The sequence below is a fragment of the Mirounga angustirostris genome, unplaced genomic scaffold (genome assembly GCF_029215605.1).
Source record: "Mirounga angustirostris isolate CCGP_5_RB_7025 unplaced genomic scaffold, mMirAng1.0.hap1 SCAF_15, whole genome shotgun sequence".
In the NCBI taxonomy this organism is placed as follows: Eukaryota; Metazoa; Chordata; class Mammalia; order Carnivora; family Phocidae; genus Mirounga; species Mirounga angustirostris.
The window spans coordinates 7072893-7097958 of record NW_026991723.1 but is presented as its reverse complement, the minus strand read 5'-3'; the positions used below and the strand labels follow the sequence as shown (position 1 = coordinate 7097958).

At 43.3% G+C, this 25066-nt stretch overlaps 1 protein-coding gene across 4 annotated transcripts in view; it reads right to left on the bottom strand.

The window, feature by feature from the left end:
* GLIS3 (GLIS family zinc finger 3) overlaps positions 1 to 24059 on the bottom strand; it is a 442028-nt gene extending 417969 nt beyond the window's left edge. For 3 of the 4 annotated variants that reach the window (XM_064579470.1, XM_064579469.1, XM_054509147.2), the window contains exons 1-2: positions 23920 to 24059; positions 9901 to 10387 (exon numbers count right to left, since the gene is read on the bottom strand). In XM_064579470.1, the coding sequence (XP_064435540.1) occupies positions 9901 to 10288 (388 nt within the window). In that variant the 5' untranslated portion in view covers positions 10289 to 10387; positions 23920 to 24059. The remainder of the gene's footprint in view (positions 1 to 9900; positions 10388 to 23919) is intronic. The other variant, XM_045882178.3, reaches the window with a different exon arrangement.
* Positions 24060 to 25066: the final 1007 nt, after the last annotated feature.

Sequence of the window (25066 nt, the reverse complement as noted above, 5' to 3'; positions counted from 1 at the left end):
CCTTCACCTAGACCCTGCCCATTTGGAAAGAGAGATAAAACAACCCCCCCCCCCCATTTTACACATGAAGAAACCAAGGCAGGGAAGGTCACACACCAGCAGTGCTTGAACTGGGGTGTGGGTCTTCTGACTCCAGTGTCCACCCTCTTCCTCCCATACCAGTGTTTCTCAAATTTCAGTGGGTACTTACAAGGTCAGCTACATAATTTTCAGGGACCAATGAAAATGAAAATGTTGCGTCCCTTGTTCAAAAAGCAAAAGAAAATCCTTTTCCATCCTTCTCTGGTCTCCCTTGTGATGGGTCATGGTGTTTTTTGTAATTTGCTATTTACCACTGAGCTCCTTCCACATGGGGATACTCACAGGGTAAGTGCAGACTCTCAAAGGTGCCCAGAGCCTCACATGGATTGGGCACACACAGCATATGCACCAAACCCTGACCTCCCCACCCTCATGCCTGAGTCCGCACTGGAGGCAGAGGGCAGCAGTAGATACTGGGGAGGGACAGAGGAACCAGTAGCTATCCTAGCAGGATGGGGGACTGCACACGAACGGAGACTCGAAGCACCCCACACATGCTTCAGGGGCCCAGAGGATTTCACTTAAAATACACAAATTCAAAGGTAACATCAGTAAGAATGTCACAGAGCATTAGACCCCAAGCACGGGGCACTCCTTCCAAGCACGGGACCCTATACAGTCCCTGCTCACACAGCCATGAAGTTGCCCTTGTGCCACGGATCTTGTTAAAAGACACGACCTGAGTCAGTCAGTCTGGGATGGCCCTGAGACTATGCATCTCTAACCGGCTCCTCAAGGATGCGACAGCTGCTAGCCTCAGCCTATCCTTGACTAACAAGCTCCCACACAAGTCTCACTTTTTAACTTGTTTATTATGTCAGAGTCAATTACGGCCCTTCTATTTCTTTCATTATTCAAATAAGGCAGCCATAAAAATAGGTATTAAATACAAGTCACCATCCATTGTCTCCTTAAAATGTGATGGGTCAGGAGTAGCGAATCTATTCATATTCATGACACCCTCCAGCCCGGGTCTAAAGACGTCATAAGCAGAGGTGTGCGAAGCTACTCCAGTCCATCAGTACTTCTGCACACACTCGTGTCACTCGGGAGACCTCACACAGACGGCCTGATTCCTGCCCAGGTAGACACCACCTTCTCTGCTCAGAAGGGCCTGTTATTGGAAATTGTCAAGCCCAGTTTTCCAAAACAGGAGCAAGGGCCCATCTCCTCAGCTTGTGGATGGAGACAGCAGCTGAACGGTATGCATACTCGTTCTGGAATGGCAGCAACTGTAAACTCTAAGGCAGACTGGGGACAAGGCTTCTCAGAACTCCCACAGCAGGAGCTCTCGGACTGTGGAGTCCCACTCTGAGTCAACCCACGCAGCACACAGAGAACGAGATACTCCGGCAAACTGAGCCTCAGTCTCTCAATCCCTAAAATGGGGCCAATCACACTTGCCCAGCCTCCTGGGATGGAACCTTTGATCAAATCATAGGAGACAATCAATATGCAAGCTCTGTGCAAGTCCAAAGCTGTTGCTATTTAACAGTCTAAGAAAGTGCTACAGGGGCGCCTGGGTGGCTCAGTCGTTAGGCGTCTGCCTTCGGCTCAGGTCATGATCCCAGGGTCCTGGGATCGAGTCCCGCATCGGGCTCCCTGCTCCGCGGGAAGCCTGCTTCTCCCCCTCCCACTCCCCCTGCTTGTGTTCCCTCTCTCGCTGTGTCTCTCTCTGTCAAATAAATAAATAAAATCTTCAAAAAAAAAAAAAAGAAAGAAAATGCTACAGGTGACTAGCGGATGGTACCTTCCAACTTGGTGTCCTATAGTATCTGAGGTGTGTCTAGGGGGCGGGGAGTGCTAATGGAATATGTTCTTTTAAAGGTGGAATGCTGTGAGGCTGACAAATCACTTTCATAACTGGAACAAATCATGCCTGCCATTCAGTAATACTTGGAAATCCATCATCAATTTGATTTACACGCGGCATCAATAAATCACACGAAGTGTGGCCTGTGGAGCCCAAAGAGTAAACAAAAGTAAACATTGTGTTTCACCTGCCTTGTTGGCGAGACGAAATGAAAACCCTGGCTACCTCAACTGGAATAATGCCTTTGGTCTCTGACTGGTTTGGTTATTTTTGGAACCCTTTATGGAATATTAACTTTATTTGCTCTAATTCTGCAGGAAGCCACATTAGAAGTGCAAGGAAATATAAATGATTAAAAAGCAGAAGTGAAAAAAAAAGTAACCAAGTATTTTGCCCCAACTTTCATTAGCTAATATATCAACTGCATCTCTTCAAGAATGTGAGATCCCAGCTGCGATTCCTGCCCCGGTGCTAACATGACAACATTCAATACAGTTCACTCGCCAGCGTTAGCAAATTCTTTTTTCATTGTCTGTTTGTCCAGAAATAAACACAAGTAAAGGAATGATTATAGGAAAGTAACATTCTAAATCAGTGACAATGTTTTAAAATTTATAATGTGGCAGTGGGGGGAAAATATGAAGCTAGCTGACCCACTAAGGAGTCAAGCTCTAACCTAAGCTCCAGGTTATAGCCAACTGAATTAGCAAACCACAAACAGGAAAAAATCAAAATAAAACGTCACGACCTATTATTTAAAGTACACTTAGTTTCTAGACCTCCCGGGTTCACAGGATACGTTATGTTTTTAAAACCAGGTCTTTACAAGAGATACCAGCCTTAAGTTATACAAAAGAGTTTTTTAATCCCAATTAGTTAGTGTCCTTTGTTGATATCATTCTGCTTTTTCTGACCAACAATAATGAATAACCCACAAGCGCTAATGAATAACTAACTCCCTTTGTCTCCAAGGACGGCAGAGCTCCACAAGAAATGTCAGAGGCCCTAAAGTAAAATAAAAAAACCTTTACAATAAAAATCTTCCCAATTATATAGTCCTACGGGTACTGCAAATGTGGAATTGTCTTAAATATTTAAATAGCTGTGTCAAATGTGCTTAAAGTGGAGATCATAAAACTGATTTCCCAGATGCTTTGAAAAATGCATTTCTACCAGTCTAATTACAATTCATAACTGTGGAAGAGGAAGTAGAGAGAAAAGCCATTATTGGTACAATATAACTGAGATTCTGTACTCACCAGTCCTAGCAGGGCTTGGAAGTTGCCAACTGTGAGGCATCCTCCATGCTCACTCGGTGGCTCAGATAAACACAAACATGCTCATCTCAGTACATGAAACATTTACACGTAGTAAAAAGATCATTTCTAAAACTAATTTCCACTATCTTAAAACGTAAATCTAAAAGTAACTCGTTATTGTAGGACAGAACCAATAAGCAACTCCATGGATGTTGCTGAGAACCAGGGATCCCACTGACACATGCACGACGAGCAAGTGTGAGGAAGAACTCTGTAATGTCGTATTTTAACTGGAACTCATTACCTTCTGACAGATTTCCTAACTCTGTCCACACATAGGGCCCAGAAGCAATGACACCCCAGAGTCAAGAAAAACATGCTTTCATCCGGTTTTCCAAAGATTTCCCACTAAAAGGGACCCGAGTTTTTAGGGAAAATGGCTGATTGCATGTCTGGGGCGGGGAAGTACTAGTTAGTGGGTCTGGAATGTCTCGTTCTATGTGAAAGCAAGGAAGTGCTTCATGGGGACATAACAAAAGGACATCGGGACTGGCTTGAAGGGGCTTCCACCTGCCAGATCCAGGACAATCTGAGCATCAAAAAGAACAGTGATGCTAATGAATTATGGCACAGGGACTTTTTAAAAAGAATACATGGGGTCTGTGGTGATTCTCAAAAAAAGGAGAAACAGAAGTTCTTCTTTCCAGAAGAATACCAACTAATAAACACAGAAGAAATACTGGAATCAGAAAATCACTGTTATACAGTTAATAATGTAGTAACTGATTCACACAAGCATCACTGATGAAGAGCAAGATATTTGTATAAGATTAGGTATTAATTTTGAAAAGGAAAGTGTCCACATTGCAGAGATCCTGGTGACACCACCTTGGCCAGACGACCAAAAGCAGCATCACAAATACCGGGACAAATGAGCATGCAGTGCTCCCAGGATATATAATCCACAAATAACCTATGTGGTACTCCTACCAAAAATGTTTAACCTGAACCTAATCATGAGGAAATGATTAGATGAACCAAGTTGTGAGACAAGACAACCGACCTAAACTCTAAAACAGCAACATATTTTGTCATGAAACACGAAGACAAGGGGAGACGGTCATTCTAGAAAAAAGGAGACTAAAGAGACATGACAACCAAATGTAATGCAGCATTCTTTTCTTTTTTTTTTTTTTTAAGTAGGCTCCATGCCCAGCGTGGAGCCCAACATGGTGCTCAAACTTACAACCGTGATATCAACACCTGAGCTGAGATCAAGAATCAGACACTTAACCAACTGAGCCACCCAGGTGCCCCATAATTCAGGATTCTTGACTGGATCCTGAATCAAAAGAAAAGAATAGCTACAGAAGACATGTGGGCTATAAGGAGGGGGAAAACAGTATGATAAGTAAAATAAAACATAAAATAATATTATGAAAATTTGAATATGAATTTAAATATTTATTCTATTTTAAGATATAACTCTATATAAGCAATACTGTTGTATCAAAGTTAAATTTCTTGGTTATGATTCATGTATCCTAGTTGTACAACATGGAAGACACCTGCTTAGCCATTTGGGGGTGAAGAGTCAGAATGTCTGCAACTTACTTATACGTGGTTCGACTTCGTTGAGAAAGAAAAAGGTAGCAAAAGCTAAAAGGTGAAATAAAATATAAAAGGACATAATACAAAATAAGATAAAATCGAACTTTGTTTATAAAGGTACATTCTGGAACAAATAATGAGTTTTATTTACAAGTAAGTCATGTACGACTAAGTAGGGATAGTTGGGGGGGCTCCTGGGAGAGCCGATTAACGGCGCCGATTTGGAGGGAGTCATCCCTTCCATCCTTCTGCCTATTGTCCTTCCTTCGTCTTTCACTCTCCTCAGAATACAGACTCCACAGCAGGAGCAGGCGTGGGGGAAAGGCAAAGGGAGGCTCCGTGATCGTGGACCTGACATCCCTGAGCTTCTCACCAGGAGCAGCATCCCCGACCCCGGGCTGCTCTTTGTGTGAGAACAATCAACTCCTGTGACACAGGTTCCCAAATGTCTGCAGTTCACGGCATTCTTAGTGTCTCAGTAATTTTTTCAGGGTGCCCTGGGCCAAAAGGAACAACTAACACTACCCCTCATTAAGTAGTTAGGTGCCAGCAACTTAATAGTATTTATGTACTAACAACCTATTAGCTGTTTGAAAAAAAACAATGTACATAAATTAAGAATAAAAGTATTTTTATTTCATTCTTAAATAACAGTATTACTGATGGCATGTGTATTCTAACTGTGCCCTCTACTACTTCCGCTCTTGGAATCAGACTGGATACCACCACCTTCAGCTCCCATTCCACACTGATTTTCACTTAGAACTTGCTTGTCTTTATTACTGTGATAAAATACACATAACATAGAATTTACCATCTTACCCAATTTATCTTAGTTTATTTATTTATTGAAGTAATCTCTACACCCCATGTGGGGCTCGAACTCAGGACCCCGAGATCAAGAGTCGCACACTCCTCCAACTGAACCAGCCAGGCACCCCCGATCTTAACCATTTTTAAAGTGTATATTAAGTACATTCACACTGCTGGGCAACCATCACGCACCATGCATCTCCGGAACTCTTTCATGTTCCCAAACTGAAACTCCGTCCCCATTCAACCTAACCTCCCATGCTCCCCTCCCTCCAGTCCACAGCAAACACCATTCTACTTTTTGTCTCTATGATTTCACTCTTCTAGGTACCTTGTATAAGAGAAATCATACAATATCTGTCCTTTTGTGCCTGGCGTAATTCACTTAGCATAATGTCCTTGAGGTTCATCCATGTCGTATTGTATGTCAGACTTTCCTTCCTTTTTAAGGCTGAATACTATTCCACTGCAGGTATAAGACACACATATTCTTTATCCACTCATCTGCCTATACTTGGGTTGCTTCCACCTTTTGGCCTACAGAGTACTAGCTTTTTCATCACAACTACTGAAAGTGGAGCTTTGCAAAGATATGACATCACTAAAAGGATACAGTGCAATCTAATGTTGAAACTGTGAACCTCCTCAAGCTAGTAGTTTGCCTGGAGTCCAAAGGATGCCACAAATCCTTCTGTTTCCTTCAAAATTAAAATTATCCCATGGTTCCCCCTGAGTTTGCTGTGGTACTCCAGTGTCCTTGGCACACCATTTGAGAACCATGCTCCATGATGTGAAAGTCACTGTTTTTTGAGTTTTCAAGTTGAGTAGAACTCAATCCTTAATTAACACAAATACTACAATCAAATTTATATTTCTCATGAGGCTCCCATTGGAGACTTCTCCAGTCTTCAAGTCAGATATTTGTCTGTGTGTCAATCCTTAAATGACATATTCTCTGTACACAGTTCCACTGGATTCCTGAGAGATGGTATAATCACCCTGAAGGCTTAGAAAATGTATTTTCTCAGCCACCATGTAAACTGTGCTTGGCCCCAAGCAATGGTACCCCACTACGATGGTTGGTTTTATACGTCAACTTGAATGGCTCATGAGGTGCCCAGGTATTTGGCCAAATACCATTCCAGGTGTTTCTGTGAGTGTTTTCAGATGAGATTTACATTAAATCAGTAGACTGAGTAAAATAGATTGCTCTTCCTAATGTGGATAGGCCCCACCCCATCAGCTGAAGGCCTGAAGAGAATAAAAGGCTGACCTTCGGCCAAGTAAGAAAGAATTCTTCCCTGAATGACCACTTGCAAACTGGGACATCAGCTTTTTCCTGCCTTTGGACTCAAACTGAAATGTCAGTTCATCCTGGGTCTCAAACCTGCTGTCCTTCAGAAGGGAAATACACACCATTGCCTCTCCTCGTTCCAGGCCTTCAGACTCACACTAGACCTACAGCATCAGCAGGCCTGGGTCTTCAGCTTGCTGACCCGTCTCCCATGTCTTGGGAACTGTCAGCCTCCGTAATCTATTCAGATACAGGTACAGACACAGGGACGGGTACACATTCAGGCACAGATACATCTCCTGTTGGTTCTGTTTCTTTAGAGAACCCTAACTAATACACGCGCAGTCACAGGTCCTTCGGTACTATCCCTCAGGGTCAGGGCACTGTCAGTACTGCATGAAAAAAGCCTGAGAGAGATGTCAACCTCAAGTTCATCACATCATCCCATCACATGATCCCCAAAGTTAAAACCCTGGCACAGCTCACCAGTGTGCTCAAGATAGGTCCAAGCTCCTTGGCGCCTCCTCCATAACCTTTATCTGGCCTCTCCTTATTCCTCCCCAGTCTTGTCTCTGTACACCCCCAACGTGGAATCAGGCAGAAGTTAATGAAACACACCATGATCTCTCCCCTTCAGGTTTTGAGGGTGATTTTCGGTCTATCCAGAATGAGTTCCAGACAGCCCCCCCACACACACACAATTGGCATGATTGCAAGTCTAGCTCCTTACCCTTCAGGTGTCTGCCTAGATATCCTACTGTCCTCCCAGATCCACTGATCAAGCATGGGCTGGGAACCCTGCAAATGTAGCCCTACCGCCATCAATGTATCCCTATCAGAGCCCTAAGTGCACTTTAACTGCCCATTTATTTGTCTGAATTCTCCTAACTCCTTGAGGGCCAGGACTATATTTTATTAGCTATTATATCCCCAGAACAGTGGCTCACCTATAATACATGCTCAATAATTATCTGTTGAGTAAATGACTGGATGAAGTTCAAACAGTCCTACTAGATCACCATTCTCAACTAGTTATTGGCTTAGCTTAGGAACTGTCAATAAGACCTGAAAGGGACACGTTCAGCCACTGCTGGCACCATCCGGAGCAGTATCCAAGCTACAAGGCCAGAGGGGACAATAATACAGTTATCCTCAACCCTTATCCCATGCTCATGCATACCCCGACCATGCAGATCCGGAACAGGCACCGTAAGCTTGGAAGCTGAGCAAGGAGCCAGAAAGTTAGAAAGAGGAGAACCAGGGGACAGCACTAATTTTTGCAAGAGTTCAAGATGTATTAACCCTGAGAGTTCACTCTCCCTGAATTACTGGAAACATAACTTTTTTAACTATGAATATAATCATAACCACATCTGCTCACCATCAAAGTCATATCCCCAAACTCCTTACCGAGGGCAATGCTGAAGTTATTTATTCTTTCTAGATCTTAGCTCCCTTATCAGTTAATCAACAGTAGCATACGACTCAGGGCTGTTGTGAGGGATAACTGAGATTTTATATTGGAAGCACTCAATACAACAGTGCCTGACACATGCCCAGTTATGACATCATAAATAGAAGTTATTACTATTATCAGCATTAATAACGCCAGCCGGGATTCAACAGAAGTATATGTGATGAAAGCAAGCTACGTACAGTTCATTAGACAAGCAAGAGCTGAAAGATCCTCCTGGGCCTCAGCCCCTGAAAATCCAAACACACGAGCTTGCCATTGTAGCTTGCCACACCATGAACGCAGCACCCTGACAGTGATGGTGCTATCTTGGATGCACCCCAAGGAAAGTTTTTCCTATACTTATACTAAATATCAGTAGGTCTAGGAAATAAAACAATCTAAAACAAAACCTAAACCAAAATAAATAAATAAATAAAAGAAAAACGCTAGATATATAGCTTTTTGTACTTTACGGTTTTATAGTTTAGGGTTTTTTCTTAACCTGCCCATTTATACCATGCAGAGGAATACAACAGCACTAAAACAGCTTTTAGGATAAAAATAGTTATTCACCTGAACTGGGTGAGTTATGAGTTAATGGTGAATGGCTATTTCAGGCTGCTAGTAATTTTATTTAGTAGTGTACACACTTAATATAAACATTTAAAACCAGATGCTAAAAATACCTAACAGCATATATAATTGTGCTATTTTACATAACAAAGCTGTATTTCACATGAGATACACACTTCCTTTTTCTGGCCCAAATACACATTTCATGTGCAATATCACTCCTTAAGTCAACATCGGTTTCTAGAGAGAGTGAGTCATTCAAATAATTTGCTATTTTCCAACAATTATTCCATGATTTAAAATTTACATTATTCAAACACTGAATTAAACACTGAAACACTGAACTCAAAAACTGAATTAAAAGTACACTCTCTCTGCATTTCAAATTAACCAAGTTTTCTAGTTCTCCACAAGCCCAAAAATACATCCTTTCATTATTCTCTTCTAGCTTCCTTCCCTCTTGTCACCAGCTGTATTACAGAACTTAGGGGTTCTGCTCTTGGAATAATTTTTTATCATTTCTATGTGCTAATTCCTCACTTTATTGGCTGTTAAGCTTTCTCCCTTTTTATCCTTTTCTTTCCAAACCTTTCTTCTAGCACCCGACCCACACGATGACAGCTCTGGCCGCCCCCCTCCGCCATGGCCCAGAGAATCCCGTCCCTCCATGCATCCCAAGGGTAGGGTCTTGCTAAACTGGTCTTGCCTGCCGCCGCCACCACCACCCACCCTCAATCCGTTTCTGCTCTCTCTGTCTCGCCTTCCACTCTGCTTCACAGTTCCATGAGGTATCATGTTTACCACTGTGGCCTCCTCACCCTCCCATGTACCCATACATCCAGCCCCTCACCAGGGAGGCTACAGAGCATTGTGAGACCATCAGAATTGATCCTGACATTCAATCCTGTAGTTTTCCATGAGATTTGCTTGCAGAGAAGGATCTGGAGAGGAGAAAAAAAATCGTTTCCACTTTTAAAAGATCCCAGAAAGACAATCCTACCTTTCCCAGGATTTGGAGGAAAAGGACTTCCAAACTCCTGCTGCTTTGGCTTTAAATTGTGTGGCCCTGACATGCCTCCAGCCTGGGTGACCTGGAATCGTGGCTTCCCATTGGTGAGTACTTGTCTCCTGGGGCTCAAGGCAGGCAGATGGAGGGGGCTCTCGGCCATGTTGCTCTGAGGAGCCATCCCTCCTCCCGAGGGCATCTTGAGATGAAGGCTGTTAGCAAGGCTTCCGATGGCAGGGCTCGCTGTGCTGCCACAGGACGAGGGGCCAGGAGTCCCAGAGTGGGCTCGGATGGGAGGAATGTATTGGCCACTGACCATCCCGGGCCCCTGTGGGGTTCCTGATGTCCGGTGGAGACTCATGCTGCATGACCTTCCATTCATTCTGAAAAAACCTGTGGCCAGGATGGTCAAATATCCAATGGCACTAATGACTCCTTTCAGGCAAAGTCCAATAAGTTATCCATGGTGTGGGTTATTAGCCTGTTTAAAAAAATAAATGCAGGCATTTTTAAAAGTAAAAATGAAAATAAGTCACAGTGAGTTTTCAACTTGTGTAGCATTCATACCAGGAAGAAAAGAAGCACTCTTAGCCAAACGGCCTTTTATGTAAAGCAGGGTCATCAAACACATGGTTCATTGGCAGGCACTCTTCCCTCCTGCATTCACGGTAGACATGGATTATGGATCACTGTATTGTTTTGTTTGCCCCTGAGCCCTTCTCAATACAGTGCTCTTGGCAACGACAACCAATCAACTGGTACCAGCTTGCAAAATGAAACTTATTTTGCTCCCCAGAGGATCTGTCCATACTAGTTCACTTCCCAAGACTCACTTGGGAAACCCAAGCACTACCTTTGTGAGCTGTGAGACCAACGCTCCAAAGTTTCCAGTAAACAAGCAAAAGGCTGATATGGCCTCTAAATGAGAGTATGAGGATATTAAACCACCTCTGATTTTTACCATAAGAGAAAATTTTTCACAGTCCCTAGACTACAAAAGGTAAAAATAGGGGTCTGAGGTTCTCGCAAAGATGTCATATATCCGCATGTCCAAATAAATCACAGCAACATCAAAGTCTTCGTTCCATAATGATTCTGAGTTATGGGGATGGAAACAGAAGCAACATCACAATACTCTCACCTTCTATTAAGATCCTAGAAAAGGAAAAGTCTGTACAAAACACTTTACGGAAAGCATACGAAAAGAAGAGAGCCTCTAAAGGGAAGTATGTTCGCCACACACTACACACAGCACTTCAACCACAGCTCCACAACAGAGCTCCGTCTGCCATCCCAGCACCCCCTTCCTCAAGTGGCGAGAGAAAACCAACAGCACCGACACGAACACAGGACATCACAATGCCAGTACTCTCTGGTTACAAATCTGTAGGAAAGGTGCTTCCCTCCCTTAACCAAGAGCTCCCCAAAAGGTACACAGAGTCAAGGAAGTGACTGGGTGTCACTAATCCAACTGATTGACAAACACACTCACACTCTGTACTATTTTGCACAGATATGATTGTCATGAAAAGAAGCCAAAGCTGAACTAATACAGAAGATATGACTGAGTGCAAAGCAGTAGGGGTCAGATATTCTCAACTGGATGATTCCTACTCTATCTGCATGATCCACTCAACGTCTTAAGCAATTATTTCCAACCAACACCCACACAAATGGCTTCATCCACCATTAGGGACAGAACGCCACAGAAGGAAAACTCTCTGTGAAGAGAGTTTTCTTTTTCTTTATCCTTTTAAAAAATCAAAAACTATTTTATCAAAAATCAAATATTTTTGATTTTCTAGTCAAGCACTCACTGTGCCCTCTGCAAAGTTTACTGTGTGTGCCCAAATGCTGAGAAACTTCAAAATTTACTAACAATACAACATTTGGAATGTTTTCCTCCTTACCAGTTCTCCACTTTATTAAGAATTCTATCAGTCTGTCACATTTCACATTGCCAGGCCATCCAGTCCTGAGAAACGCTCTGAGGTCCATCTCCTGCCCTTCCCTCCACTACGGTCGCCAAGAACGGACAAGGAAACCCAGTCCAGCCAAACCTTATCACTTAAGTTGTCTTATGGGACAATAACAAATGAACCCTAGTATCAAACCGGTTGTAAGATTTTGGTATTTCACATTGGAAAAATCCCAGTGCCCTTCCTGCTGTGTCCATTTAAGAACTCCAGTGTATTATCAGCTGGTCTGTTGAGTTGTGGGTTGACTGTGAGCAAGAATCATTTCATTTCGGGCGCCTGGGTGGCTCAGTTGGTTAAGCGACTGCCTTCGGCTCAGGTCATGATCCTGGAGTCCCTGGATCGAGTCCCGCATCGGGCTCCCTGCTCGGCAGGGAGCCTGCTTCTCCCTCTGACCCTCCCCCCTCTCATGTGCTCTCTGTCTCTCTCATTCTCTCTGTCTCAAATAAATAAATAAAATCTTTTAAAAAAATAAAAAAAATTTAAAAAAAGAATCATTTCATGTCTCTGTGCTTTGCCAGAGGATGTTGGCCATCTATTCTCCGCTCATTCATAAAACAGTGTTTTCTGAGTACTCTGAACCCTGCAGAAGAGAGCACTTATTCAGCACCAAACAAAATAAATAAGTATATATGTTGTGCTGGCAATTTGTTGAAAATGAAGAATCATCCAACATGACTGGCACTATGAGTCATCATGAGTCCATGTGACAAGTGTCTGTAGATTTGCAGACTATGCCCACTTGCAAGTTTTTAAAAACAAAGGAGTCTTTTTGCCAGCAAGATCATATACAAGCAGGAATTCTCATCAAAAATCTGGATAAAAACACGTAAGTAGGTACTTAGCATTAGGTTAGATCATTAAGAAAGTGAGACTGCAAGAAAAATAATTAACGTGCTGAGAAGTTAATTAAGTATCAGACACTCATACCAGCCTGTCAAACTGGACTTTCATTTTATTTTATTTATAAACTGCAGTCCTGTTTTAAATAGCTTTAGGTTGAAAGTAACAATAACAATAACAAAAATGCACTTAAATTTTATTACTAAAAAGACAACAACCAGAAAGTAAAGTAATTAATGCCATAAAGAAACAGCAGTAAGGCAATGGCGTATAAGCTAAGAAAACCAGCCTCAAGACAAAAATAAAATAAACTCTAGGTGAAAATATGCTTAATAACCCAGTTTTCACATTAATTGTGCCAACAGATTTTTCAAGCATTAGAGACTAGAATTTAAAAATCAATTTCATCTATCACTATTATATTTTAGAAAGGCCATATGATCATTTATAAGCCTAAGTCCACGTAGTAACAAAAAAGGAATAAACTGCTAACTTTTAAGAAAGACACATCCTTAATGAGTCACAGTGTCAGGACACCTGAGTTCTACCTCTGGCAAATCATTTATAACTTCTCTGGACTTACAGATTTCATCCATAAAACAAGGAAGTTGATGATAATCACTACAGTCTCTTGAAATTCTGATCCTCCAGATAATTAAGACATGGAAGATTATCAAAAATACCCACTTAAGATGATCAAGGATAAATACATAGATTTTATACCTATGGCACTCAAATCAAGAGGACAGGGTAGACATGGAAGCAAAAAGAGTAATCTTCATCCACTCCGTCAAAGCAAGAGCTGATAGGAGGTTCTCACGTCAGCAGCGTGTTGAAAGACAACACTTACCTTGAAAAATGGACCTCAGGATTAAATTTGCCTACATTTTGCCAAAAAGCGAAATCACAGCTAATCAATATCAAAACCTAACTGGTAGGATTCCACTGGCAGAGCATCCTTCTATTTAAAAACCTATTCAAGGGGCACCTTGGTAGCGCGGTGGGTTGAGCACCCGACCCTTGATTTCGGCTCAGGTCCTGATCTCAGAGTCCTGAGATCAAGCCCCACATCTGGCTTCTTGCTCCATGGGGAGTCTGCTTTTCTCCCTCTCCCTTTGCCCCACCCCCACCCCGCCGCTTGCTCGCACGCGCGCGTTCTCTCTCTCTTAAAAAAAAAAAAAATGGGGGCAACTGGGTGGCTCAGTCATTAAGCATCTGCCTTCGGCTCAGGTCATGATCCCAGCCTCCTGGGATCAAGCCCTGCATAAGGCTCCCTGCTCAACCAGAAGCCTGCTTCTCCCTCTCCCACTCCCCCTGCTTGTGTTCCCTCTCTCACTGTATCTCTCTCTGTCAAATAAATAAATAACAATCTTTAAAAAAAAAAATTGTTCAAGTTCTCCAGAATTATTTTCTCCTCCACCCTTCAGCCACTGCCTACCCCAAGATGTCAACAGAAAAAAGAGAAGAAAAAGAAAAAGCAAGGAACATCCTGAAGTACAAACTTAGGGTACTTTGGATCTCACATATTGATACAGTTAGAGTTTTAATGCTCTGTCCATTCAAACAATGAAAATGTTCATTCTGTCAAATGAGTCAACGTGAGTTAATAAATCTTCCTGTTGACCACTTTCGAACTCCAAAACACACTCCTGTAAGTCAGGTCAGAAAGGAAATTACTTAACTCCTAAGGAAACTAAGGCACAAAACCATTTAATAATTTTACTGGTTTTCTGGAAAAGCTATGACTTTGATCAAAATACAAAATCATGACTCTACCACCTTCTACCTAAGGCTCCAGGCATTGTGTCTCAGATTAAAAGATCCAACAAGTGAAAAGCAATGTTAACTGAGCCATTCAAGAAAATTCCAAAAACACGAGTGCCATAATGCCTATTTACAGCCAAAAGCCCTTTCTTAGTAAATATCATTAATAAACTCATCTAGAGTCATAATTCATCTGATGAGCCAGTTAATTATTAATTTTCATACATCATTTCATTTCCTTAGGCTACATTTAGCCTTTGTTATATTTTCCATTCCTTATGCCACAAGCGTTTCTTACTTACCCTGCATAGAAAACCTGATAATGAGACACAAAATACTGGTCAGCAAACAAAAATGCTCCTGAGCTGTTTCTTTTATATACATCTAAGCCATCTAAAATAGGGTTTTTATCGATTCTTTTTATTTTTTTCCCTTCAGGTTAATGATTCTATAATTTCATTAACTGCCTTTTCAACATCGCAGCCTTGATCATTAATAGACCCGAGCTATTCCCCTGCGCTTCTCTTGGTTACGGCTTTTGTAACCAGAAGAATATAGAAATGAAAAGCCTATTGACAGATAATATAAGTTATTCTCATGCACGGCTGCAGTGTGAAGCACATTTTGCAATTCAATCAAGGACAGATAGAGCTGAATGTTCTTAGATCCCAGGAGTTCATTTTAATCAGCAGAATGTACCTTGTCCTAACACAGGTGACTGACTCCTCAGAAAAGATTGTATAAACAAAAACCAATCGTGTAAGTCATTTTATTGGCAACAATATAAACACGGCTATATTAGATGAAACCAATAAATCAAAATTATTCTTGTCTGCAATTTTAACAAGAGGAAAGTGCAAACATGTGCCTGTGGAACTGGAGGATATTATAGAGGAAACGCACTGGATGTGTACAATATCATTTCTCTAAATTGAAAGGAAGGGTACTATGTTATGATAAAGTAACCCACAACAAAGTGGAGTTGATTGTTTCCGTGGTTTCATAACTTTATTCAGTGAGACTGACAGATTCACAGACTTCACAGCAGAAGTTACACAGAAACAGGGCTGGGTGGGATATTTCCACAGTAGTGAGACATCGAGCACAAACTTACCGAGGTTACCTGGTAGCTACCACGTATAGAATATATAGTCATGTAGGCATTGCCCAGGTTTGATGTCAGGAATGCTAAGACTATTAACATATTTATTCTGAACACTAAGATGTACATACATTATTCAAGCAATATAATCACCAATAAGATAAAATCTTACAAATCAAAGAGGTTTAGTGCTGAGTTATATCAATTACAAATATGAAGACAAATTACTATTCCCTCCAGGTATTCAAGACCATTCTTTCAAAGACCACTCAGAAAATATAATATAATGCACATTATGGATCCCATCTAACTGATTGTCTTATCTGTGGATTTCAACCCTTAGCTGTCTAGAGATATACACTTTTTTTTGTTTTTATATTTTATAAAATTTTCTCAATGAAAATAATCTTCCCTAAGCAGGGAGTAAAACATCTGGCAGTGCCCTTTTAAATTCAAATTAATGGCTATAATATGCCAAATGCAGGTAGTAAATATGGACAAAGGAAAGAAGAGCAAGAGGAAAGGGGAAGAGGGACGAAGTAGGAGAAAAAGAAATGATCAAGTCCACTTCAGGAATCTATTCTCTAAATTAGTCAATCCTAACTTAAAAATCAAAGCAGAATTGAGAACCCTCCAGAGGGTGATTACAGATTGCTGGAAGAAATTATGAATCTTCAGGAAAATATTACTAGAGGGCAATATTAAAAGTCCAGTAACCTCCCTTAGAATCCATTCTCCATACTTCAATACATCTATACAACTCTCAGACCCCCCTAGCTTACCGAATATCACTATTCTTAGTAGTAATTACCTACAAATGTTTCATTTACTTAGCCTCAATCATTAAGTCATCAAGGAGTACATAAAGTTCTAGAAATCTGTGACCCTATCACAAATGTCAAGGGAGAGGGGAATAATTAGGACTGTAAGCAATCACACAAAATGAGAATGAACTTGGAACCAAAAAGATTTTTAAGGCAAACATAGGTATTTTCAGAAACGTAACCATGCTATGGCCCTAAATTCCTAGATCTATGTTTAACAAAGGGCTCTTTCTAAAGCAGTGTTTCTCAAACTGGTTGCAATCCGATGGTAGGCCCTAAAATCAATAATTCAATGGAAAAAGTGTTTTTTAATGAAACAGAACTGACTACAACAAAATAGAAGCTACCAGAGTACATCAACTGTATTAATGGTTAAGTACAGTTCTGTTTCAGCTACTTGTGGGTGTACATGTCTGAATATCTTCAATGCGTATAGTGTATATTGAGTAAGATGAAAAAATTGTTTTATCGTGAGTTATAGTCAAAAAGATATAAAAGCCACTGTTACAAAAGCATTTAGACTATTTGCCTGCCCAGGCACCTAACAAAAATAAAAGGTGCAGGTACAGACAGAGTTGAACAGCCAAAGTAAAACAAATACCAAAACACAGCCGTAATGAGCAAAGGATCTAAAAATTCATTATTTTTAGCTTTATAAAACATAAGGATTCACCAGTACAAGGTTATCCTCCTACCACTGCTATCTTTTCACTGTGCATTTGACTCAGTAAATATCACTCGATCACTTGTGCTCTATAAACATCAAAAATCAACCAACTAACAGAATTAGGATCGAAATGACCCACAACTGTAGTGATTCCTCATTGCAGAAGGTAGAGGACCTTCCCTGAAAGAGAATTTCCTTCTTACAATGCTAAAGGGGGACAAGTTTAAATTAACACGCAATTGCCTTTGAGAACTGAGTTTGTCAAAATGTGTTCTTAATGTGAGTTACCATCAGATCCTATGAGGAGGAATTTGAAATGGAAAAATGAACACATTCCTTATGATGTCACCACTGAATTAATTACCTGAATTGAAAAGAGGGAACTCCACACGGCCATGGTTTGAGACACAAAGGCCTCTTCAGAAATATAAAAGAAGAGTAACTGGCTGGAGACCTTTCTTTCAAAAACAAAACAAAACCTCCAGCCTCATGGGAGGAGATACATATGTACTAAAATATGGCAAATGCAAAGTGCATTGTTTGTCATTTTTCATGTACAGATGACTACTTGGTCCATATGAATAACTACTTACAAAGTTAAAGATCACAATCCTTTCAAACAGGTAATAAATAACTACTTATGGGAGATTCTAGAAATAAAATTGAATTCATCACTCATTAAACCAAATACTCAAGCATATCAAAGTGTCCCACATCACATGTATAAATGAGTGATTTCTTTCCTTGAATGTAATTATTGCTTAAAAGTGACCAAAAGAACTATTTTTAGTGTTGATAGACAAAAGTTTTACACAAGTTAAATTATGTTCACTGACATCACTGCAGAAGTACGAACATTCACAACAATGACTAGGCCTTAACCAACATGACGAAGGAAAAGAAAGAAAGAAAGAAGAGAAAGAAAAGAAAAGAAAAGAAAAGAAAAGAAAAGAAAAGAAAGAAAGAAAGAAAGAAAGAAAGAAAGAAAGAAAGAAAGAAAGAAAGAAAGAAAGAAAAAGAAAGAAAGAAAAGAAAGAAAACACCAACATGAATGACTCAGTCAAGTTACAGAAAGCAGTAGAATCCACTGGTCATGCTGGAAAGGTTGGGAAAACATTAATCCATTTCTTCACACAAAAGAGTAACAAGAATTCATACAAAGCCCTGGCATCTGGTTAGTTTTCTGCATATAGTATTCAGGAGGCCTAGAAATGAAACTTCAGGAATAACTGATATTTAGAAAATCTGATCTTGAAGAAGAAAAAGAAAGGAAGAAAGTCTGATTTCTTTACCAAGGCCCCCAGGACAGGGTCTGATCTGGAGCTGTAACCCTATCTGCCCATCTGCAGTTCAGCAAGGCTTGCTGCACCTCAAAGGAATGCGCAGTCATTCCCATGCTCGGCCTTGAGGAGATCACATCAGATGAGAATGGCCCCATCAGCTTTCTTCATTTCAAGTCTGCTCTCAACCACTTACAGCTCTCATGATTCCAGTTTTGCAGACAAATCACCTGATTTTGTTCCCATAGTGGAACATAATTGGATCCTTGTTTCTGCTCATCCTATAATGGGTGGTCCCATCCACATGGGTGGTCTTTCCCTTCTCCCTTCTTTTGCCCCCCTTTTCCCCAAATCCAGATCTTACTTACCCTCCAAGTCCACCCCAAATACCCAACTTTAGGCCTTTCCTGATCCTCTCTTAATATCTGTATCTATTTGCAAAATGGTTAGAATTACACTATTATACGTAAGTTCATGGAATTACAAAATATTAAATGAGATCAAGCATGTTACTTGCTTAGCACAGTACCTGGCACATAGAAGGACCTGATAAATGTTAACTATTTTACTCGAAATACCTCTCTTGTAACATTCATAACTTTCTACATTGCCTTATAGTTATTTGTCTGTGTTTCATTACCTTTAGGGGTCCTGTCTAATTTACCTTTCAACTGTCACCAGTCCTTATATGTACATAGATGGGGGGTTTTTTCTTTTTGTTTTTTGTTTTTTGTTTTTTGTTTTAAGATTTTATTTATTTGCGAGAGAGAAATGAGAGACAGAGAGCATGAGAGGGGGGAGGGTCAGAAGGAGAAGCAGACTCCCTGCTGAGCAGGGAGCCCCATGTGGGACTCGATCCCAGGACGCCAGGATCATGACCTGAGCCAAAGGCAGTCGCTTAACCAACTGAGCCACCCAGGCGCCCCCATAGATGGTTTTATATTAAACCTATAAATTTATATTTTTCATACTACATGTATTATACATGTATGGATTTTTATATTACATTTATATATTACATACATTTATATGCACTCATACTTATCATACTGTACTACTCATTTATACTGAAAAATGTGGGATGACTGAAATATATAATTATGTATTTATATCCTATACTTATCATTTATTGCCCAAATAAATCCAGTATAATAAGGTGTAACGGTGTGATCACAAATCCTACACTCTGTGTCCTGTGGAGCCAGTTAAATCACAGTGGCATGTTCCCTAGTTTATTCCTTTCTCTTGACAGGAAAAAGTAGCACAGACACTACAGCACTCTTCTGAGCAGAAACATTATCCTGGCCTTTATCGTGGTGTACTCATAAAAAACGAAAAATCATAGCTAAAAGCTGGAAAACAAACAGAGTCCTTTCAGTACTGAGACCAGGCACTTCTTTTGTTGTGGGGGCTGGTGACCCTAAGAGAGGGGCTGTCAAATGCATTCGGAGCCGTCATGGAGGAAGGAGCTCCTCGGCATTCTCCTTGCTCATCCCGCACTGGCTTCATGCTGGACGCTTCGCTCTTATCTGTTGTCCCCCTGTCAGACTGTCATTAGCATAGAAAATATAGCTTCTGTTTTGTCAGTGTTTTCTTTAATTCTGTCATATTAAGTAAGGCCTGACCAACTAACTTCTGCAAGCTAAACTATTCCCGCCATGTTTAAAGGGAAATCCAAATTATTTGACCTACCAGAAGGCTGTTACATCAGGAAAAGAAGCCAGACCCAAGAGTACATATTGAATTATTCCACTCACATAAGGTATTTTTAAAAACAGGCAAAACTAATCTATCTGTCAGAAGTCAAGGCAGTGGTTACTTTTGGGGGGAACATAGTGAGTGGAACGGTATATGAGAGATGTGTGTGGAGTGTTGGTAATGTTCTATTTCGTGATCTGGATGCCAGCTAATCAGTTGCATTTAGCTCGTGAAAATTCATCAAGCTTAAGATACGTGTATTTTCTGTATGGATATTTTATTTCAGCTCAATAAAAAATTTGGGTTTCGTGTCAACTCCATCTGAAGTAAATGGAAAACTTGGAACTTGGGCATCTTTTTATCGAACTACATGTTAGAGTCATTTAAAGGTTTTGTCGCATGTCTCATCCTCCAGGAATAAGGCAGCACAGATTTCCTATGCTCCATTTATTTATTTTTTAATTTTATTTTCAATCCTAATTGAGTCTATGAAGCAACGAGACTTAGTGTAAAGTCCTGTATTTCCACCTTCTTTATAATATCTTCCACAGAAAATAATTACAGAAACACAGAAAATGACTTCTCCAGGGAAGAGAACGTGCACGGGATGCCACTTCCTGAACTATCTCCTTCAAGAAGTACTTCATCTCTATTCGGGAAGAATTACAAATTAACATTCCAACTCCAGAGATCAATACCTACAATATGAGAGGGACAAAAGTGAAAAGAATGTCCTCAGGCTTAATTTACTAGCAAGAAAGAACACTCAGAGAAACAGACTGAGAACACTGACTCTCTCTCTTTTGAAACCATGGAAAGACCACTTTCTGCCATATGAATGAAGACAGATTTGGTACAAAACATTAGTTTGCTATTGTTTCACCTACCCTATCCTGCTTATTTGGGCCCAATAGGAATTTTACCCACTAGCTGAACCCTGGAGTCCACCCCACCCCACCCCCCAAGAATTTGCTTTTCCTGTTGGAATGGTGGCCACTTCCAAGCAAACCAACAGACCCCAGGTATTCAATCTCTGACAAACCAACTACTATTAAGGAACTTGGGTAGAACCAGGGCTCAGAGAAAAGATGCCCTCTCACAACTGGCCTAAGGTGAACCAGGAGAGAGGGAGTCGTATACAGCAGCACTTAGACTGAACTACTCATACTCAAGATCTGCTGAGTCCTCTGAGCAACAAAGGAAAAGAATTCAACTACCAATAAGGAAAAGTGTTTTGAAGGGAACTGAAAAAGAAATGTCTCCTACTCTTCCTTTCAAAGGCAGTGGCGGGTCTAGAAGGGCTGCCATAGACAACTAGTGAAAACATCCAAAACATTGGAGTGCATTTACATGTGATCCTAAACCTTCGGCATGTTCCCTGTTGCAACAACATGTAATATCACACAGTCCTGTCTCTACATGGCTGCAAGCTGTCCCCTAACCTTCATGTGGGCAAATCCTTCTGCAAACCTTTGCAGTTTGCACTTATGTAACACTTCACCAAGGAAGCAAAATTAGAGGAGGGAGAAGAGGAGGAATGGGAGGATTAAAACCAAACAAATCAATTTTATACCTAAAAAAAAAAAAAAAAAAAAGCTTCCCAGTTTAGTGTAAAAGGGTAGTCTAATAGAGAACGTGACACAGGGGAAAACGGATGTCTGGCTAACTCCCAAGGCAGAAATCATGACTCATCAAAGCTTTCAGTGGGGACCTAAGGCAACTTCACATTTGTCTTGAGTTCACCTTCACGCCAAGAAATGCTCTCTGCACTGGAAAATGGGAAACTTGAGTGTGTGCCCAGCATCTATGACAGTAGCTATGAAGGCCTGGACAAAACCCGAGAAGTCTTTGGGTCTGGGCTTCCTCGTGCGTAGGTGATCACCAAGGTCCCTTCTAGCTTTAACAGTCTATACTTGGTATTCCCAGTTCCCATAGCCTAAAGGGATTTGGTCCGCTGGGGGGAGCTGCAGTACATCCCTCTCCTCACAAACTCCAGCACCCCACCCCCCACCCAGGCCCAGACTCTGGGGAGATACTGATGTCCTGGAAGTAGGTGGGGAGAGGGTGCAAAGCCCTTTACTCCGTAAGAGGGGCGGCAATTCCAAGAGTCCAGTCTCGGGAGACGCTGCTCCCTGCCATTCCGGAAGTACCCTCCACCCCCAGCCCCTGCCCCGGGGTTAGATGCTCCAGAGATGAGGGCCTCGCAGAACCCCAGGAAGCCTAGCAGGGGGGGGAAGAATACAGAGCAGAAGGGCGGGAGCCTCTCCAGGCAGGAAGAGGGCTAGAGAGACCCGGAGGGGTGCTGGGGACCCGCCGGGCGGGGAGAAGCGCCTGGGGCAGGGCAGGAGAAGGGCAGCCCTTATCAGTTCCCAGCGCCCCCTGGCTTGGCCCGTGGAGGTCCCGGCCGAGCCCCTAGTCCCCCTGTGGGGAGCGAGGGGCGGGTCCGAGGGCGGAGGCGACAGGGCCCAGCTGGGGCGCGCTGCTGCGACCCCGTCACTCGCCGGCCGCCTCTGACCCTAACCCTCCGCCCGGTCCGCGAGCTAGTGCAGCAAAACAAAACAAACTCGTGCCGGTTTCCTGTTGTGCAACCCGTCCTGAGTAAGTCGGGCCGAAAGGGCGCCGCCGCGGGCCCGCGGCTGGGAAACCCAAGCGGCGGGGACCAGCGCGCTGCCCTTCCCGGCCCAAGCTGGGATTCCGGGGCAGCCGCGGCCCGCAGCTCCCACCGAGCTCCCAACCCTCGGGTCTCCTTTCGCCTCTCGCCTCCCTAACACCCCCAGCAAGTCGAGGGCGCGACTCGCGAAGCCGGAAACCACCTTTCCCAAAGCGTCTCCCTCCAGGTGCCTAACTGAATCATCCACAGGATGACAAATCCGTCAAGGCCAAGTTTTCCAGACACTTGGGTAACTTCCTCATCCCCGAGGTGACTTGTCAGCTCCAGTGACTAACTTTAAGAGTTGCTTGGGGCAAGGTGTGTGTCTAGGAGAGAGCCGGCTGCTCACTCACGCTTTCCGGAGAGCGGCCCGGACCGACTTCAAAATACACACAGGGTCATTTACAGGGACTGGAGCCGCGAGCAGGACAGAGCGCCGGAGACTGAGACATTTTCCAAACAGCGCTGACATTTTGTCGGGCCCCAAAAAACGTAAACGCAAAGTGACGAACCCGGTGTGCGAGCGTCTGAGTATGTCTGCGCATTCTGCGGCGTGGGAGGTTACAGTTAGAGTCCCGGCGGCTGCGGGTCACGGAACCCCTCCCAGCGACAAGCGAGCATACCCCCAACCCCAGGACCTTCCGGAGCAATGGGGACATTGTCTTTGGCGAGATGCAGGCACGCAGAACAGCCTTAGCGGAGCTCCACAAACACGTGGAACTGGAAAACGCAACTACAGCCCCGGGTGAGCGCGCGGGACCTCACGTCACCCCATCAATTCCCACTTCTCCAAAGTTTCCCTTCAGTGGGGACTCCTGGGTGGCGCGCAGGACCATGCCCCTACGTCCTGTAACTTGCTTTGATTGTGTGGCCCTCTGGCCCCTGTTGTTCAAAAGAAGAACCAAAAACAAAAACTCTCCCTATTAAACTTTAATACCTTGTTGATTTCCTTTCCGTCTTCTACACTCGGTGCTCTTAGGGGACTGACAACAACAGGGCTTGGTTGCTATCTCAACCAACAGAGCTTTTAGAAAATCTGGGGCCGGGGGGTGCGCGTAGCCTTAAAGCCGCGCGAACGCCACTGGCTCAGCGTGGAAAACTATTTCTAATCCCTAGTTTGTGTCTCTGAGCGTTACCTCCCCCACACTCTCAAGCGCCAGTTTCTCCCGTCTCTCGCCTGCGAGCAAAGCTCCTCTGGTATCCACTTACCAGGTAACCCGGATTTCCACAACAAAGCCAGGCGTGCGGGTCCCTTCCCCGGCCAGCCTGCGAATGACAGCAGAGGCCAGCGCGGGCGAGGAGTAACTTGGGGCTCCAGCCCTTCAGCGCGTTCCACGGGTTCTGCCTCCTTCGGAAATGAAAACTCCCATCCAAGCCGGGGGACGGAGCGCGGAAACGCGGCCCAAGTGCCGTGTGTGTGCGCGCGCGTGTGCGAGGGCAGCAGGGGGAGGAGGAGGCAGAAGGGGGTGGCTGGACCCTCGGCATCAGCTCATTCTCCCCCCACACATACACATACACACGCAAATGTTTTTAAAAAGTTGAGTTTCGACTTTGTGCCTCCCCTGTCCTGCTCATCCTCGCCCTGGGCCGGGGGATGCGTCTGGGGGCCGGTGCGGGATGCTGGCTAATTGCTTTCGGCGGGTTCCGCTGGGAGAGCGCCGGTGCGAGCCTGGACGGCTGCGGGCGGGCGTTGGGGGGGGGGGGGGCGGTGCGGGGAGGGGCAACGGTATCGGCCGTGGCGCTGGTGCCCTTGCGCGCCGCGCTCTGGGCTGCAGGGGCGGCGCAGTGTGGACGCGGCTGCAGGGGGGAGGGGGAGGGGGGAGGGGGAGAGGCGGCCCCGCGAGGAGTGTGGATGTGTGTTTGGCCGCGAGGGCCGGCCCGTAGCCAGCTGCTTCCTGAGTGTGAGCGCTGGAGGGGGAGGGGGGAAAGCGTGGGGGCGGGCTCGCTGGTCACCAGGCTGGCCAATTCGATGGCTGCGCTCATGTCTCCCTGTCCACGCAAACACACACACTCCTTCCCGTGTGCCAGGGAGGTTAGGCACTCCAGAACAGGGTAACAGCAGGGAGATACTTTGCCTTCTTTCTTGAGCCTTATTTGTTGAATTGGCTTTGAAAAAGTATCCGCGTTTCGACAGGATCTGATGTCAAAAAGTAAAGAACAAGTGGGGGGAAAATACCCAATAGTAAAATTCAGAGAGAAAAACTTTCTTAAAAGTGGGAAATGGCAAAAGAGTCTTTCTAATATACAGGATTAGATGAAAATAACTTCGAAAATGGCTAGGTGAAGCACAGAGGTTGCCCTTGGCATCTCTTCTAAGTATAAGCAGAGAAGAAATGGAAATACTACCTGAATATAA